Source organism: Chiloscyllium plagiosum, chromosome 30 (assembly GCF_004010195.1).
Source record: "Chiloscyllium plagiosum isolate BGI_BamShark_2017 chromosome 30, ASM401019v2, whole genome shotgun sequence".
Taxonomy (NCBI): Eukaryota; Metazoa; Chordata; class Chondrichthyes; order Orectolobiformes; family Hemiscylliidae; genus Chiloscyllium; species Chiloscyllium plagiosum.
The window spans coordinates 43,054,522-43,057,542 of NC_057739.1; the positions used below are offsets into that span (position 1 = coordinate 43,054,522).

General features: G+C 47.5%; 1 protein-coding gene across 1 annotated transcript in view; it reads left to right on the plus strand.

Moving 5' to 3' along the window:
- Nucleotides 1–3,021, plus strand: part of LOC122564622 (endophilin-B2-like) — a 92,506-nt gene that overhangs the window by 42,175 nt on the left and 47,310 nt on the right. The window contains exon 2 of the mRNA XM_043719711.1: nt 124–354. Coding sequence (XP_043575646.1) covers nt 124–354 — 231 coding nt within the window. The remainder of the gene's footprint in view (nt 1–123; nt 355–3,021) is intronic.

Here is a 3,021-nt window from a genome sequence, read left to right on the forward strand (position 1 = left end):
CTCTCTCTCTTTCCCCCTCCCTTCCTTCTCTCTCTCTTCCCTCGCTCTCTCGTTTCCCTCCTTCTCTCCCTCTTCCATCCCCCTCCCTCTCTTCCCCTGCTCTTGCCCCCCTCCCCCTCCCAGTTCACTGAGGAGAAACTGGGACAGGCAGAGAAGACGGAGCTGGATGCTCACTTTGAGAACCTGCTGGGGCGTGCAGACAGCACCAAAAACTGGACTGAGAAGATCCTGCGCCAGACTGAGGTCCTGCTTCAACCCAACCCAAGTAAGATCAGCCGGGGCAGGAGCTTCCATCTCGTACTGCCCTGGGTCTGCTCGGGTAACGCTCACATTAACAAACACTCAAAATCAAATGTTGAATTCTAAAGGGGAAACTGTGATTTTGGAAAGGTACTGGAAAGGCTCGATGAGGGCAATGCTGCTGATGTGATGTACATGGAGATATTTGAAATGCTGCCACACATCAGGCCTGTGAGGAAAGTTGTAGGCCGTGGAATAAAATGGTCAGTAACAACAAGGATACAAAATTGTCTGAATGAGCAGGAAAGAGAGAGGAATAATCAATGGATATTTTTCAGGCTGGAGGATTTTCAGGCCCCAAGGATCAATATTAGGATTTTTGTTCTTCCTGGTATACATTAATGACTTAGGTGTTGGCGTGCTGAGGGCAACTTTACAGATGACACTAAACCTGGAGGAATTGTAAATGGTGAGGGGGACAGCCTGGAACTGCAAAAGGACATTGACAAGTTAGCGGAGAGGTAGCAGATGAAGTTAAATGCAGAGAAGTGTGAGGAGGCACACTTTGGTCAGAAGAACATTAAAAGACAACATTAAATAAGGGATATAATTCTAATGGGGGTGCAGAAGCAGAGGGAGCTGGGGATATATCTGCACAATCACTGAAGGTGGCAGGACAGTTAATAGTGCATACAGTGTCCTCGACTTTATTAACAGGGGCTTGGGATACCAGAGCACGGAGGTGATGTTGAGCTGGTACAAGACACTGGTTGGACCTCAGATGGAGGATTGTGTACAGCTGTGGGCCCCACATTATACAAAAAAATGTGAATGTATCGGAGAGCGAGTGCAGGACTGGTTTACGAGAATGGTTGCAGAGGATGAGAAACTTTGGTTCTGAGAATCGATTGAAAAAATTGAAACTGTTCTCCTGAAGAGAAGAAAGCTAAGAAACCCATGACTGGCTTTGGGGAGTAATTGGGGAGAAAGTGTTCCCACTTGTAAAAGGAACAAGAGAGACATCGATTTAAAGTGAGCTGCAAGGATCTTGGAGCATAGAGCAGCACAACACAGGAACAGGCCTTATGGCCCACCCTGTCCGTACTGACCAAGATGCTATTCCAAACTGATCCCATCGACCTGCACATGGTCCATATCCCTGTATTCCCTGCCTGTCCATGTTTCTGAAATCTTGCTCCCTCAGCAAGGCTATGGAATTAATCAGCCACAGGATGGTTGGATAAAATGGTGTGCGGGGAAACGGAGAAGCCTCATTCTGGAAGGTTCCGAACACGATGTGCAAAAAGCCTATTTGTCCATCTGCACCAACTCTGTAACCCCTGCAGGTGCAGCTCAAGTATTTAGATTAGATTCTCTACAGTGTGGAAACAGGCCCTTCAGCCCAACTAGTCCACACTGACCCTCTAAAGAGTAACCCGCCCAGACCCATTTCCCTCTGACTAATTGATCTAACACTATGGGCAGTTTAGCATGGCCGATTCACCTGACCTGCACATCTTTGGACTGTGGGAGGAAACCAGAGCATCCGAAGGAAACCCACACAGACACGGGGAGAATGTGCAAACTCTACACAGACAGTCCCCCGAGGCTGGAATCGAACCTGGGACCCTGGTACTGTGAGGCAGCAGTGCTAGCCACTGTGCCGCCCATCTAAGTCTCTGTACCTCTAACATAAGACCCTAACACACAGGAGCAGGAGTAGGCCATTCAGCCCTTTGAACCTGCTCCACCATTCAATATGATCATGGCTGATCATCCAACTCCATCCCCTGTTCCTGCTTCGCGCCCCCAACACCTTTTGATCCCTTTAGCCCTAAGAACTGTATCCACCACATAGTCATAGTTATAGAGTTACTCATCCATGCTGACCAGATATCCTAACCTAACCTAGTCCTGTTTGCATTTGGCCCATATCCCTCTCAACCCTTCCTATTCATATACCTATCCAGATGCCCTGTAGTTCAGGACTCCCCCACCCCAGGGAAAGATCTTGTCAATTTACGCTATCCATGTCTCTCATGATTTTGTAAAACTCAAAAAGGCCCTTGAAAATATTGAATGTTTTTTCTGTGGCAGACAATTCCCGTTATAGGAATCCTGAAAATTTGCCTCAACTGCCCCTTTTTCGTTTCTTAAAGACATTTTGTTTGATTTTAATTTTATCCCTTCATGGGATGTGGGTAGCTCCGACAAGGGGCAGCATTTATTGCCCGTCCCTAACTGCCCTTGAAGTGAGTGGCTTTGTCAGCTATTTCCCAGGGCAGTGAAGAGCCAATCATGTTGCTGGAATCAGATGTAGGCCAGACCAGGTAAGGACGGCAGATTTCCTTCCTGAAAGGGCATTAGAGTTTTTACAAACAAGGTTAGCTGGCCATGATTGTAGAAGCTTTTAATCCCAAATTTTTTTATTGAATTAAAACTTCACCAGCCGTGGTTGCATAGACAACAGGAGCAGGATTAGACCATTCATCCCCTCCAAGGTAAAAACAATGACTGCAGATGCTGGAAACCAGATTCTGGATCAATGGTGCTGGAAGAGCACAGCAGTTCAGGCAGCATCCGAGGAGCTTCAGCAAAATCGACATTTTGGGCAAAAGCCCTTCATCAGGAATAAAGGCAGAGAGCCTGAAGCGTGGAGAGATAAGCTAGAGGAGGGTGGGGGTGGGGAGAGAATAGCATAGAGTACAATAGGTCAGTGGGGGAGGAGATGAAGGTGATAGGTCAGGGAGGAGAGGGTGGAGTGGATAGGTGGAAAAGGAG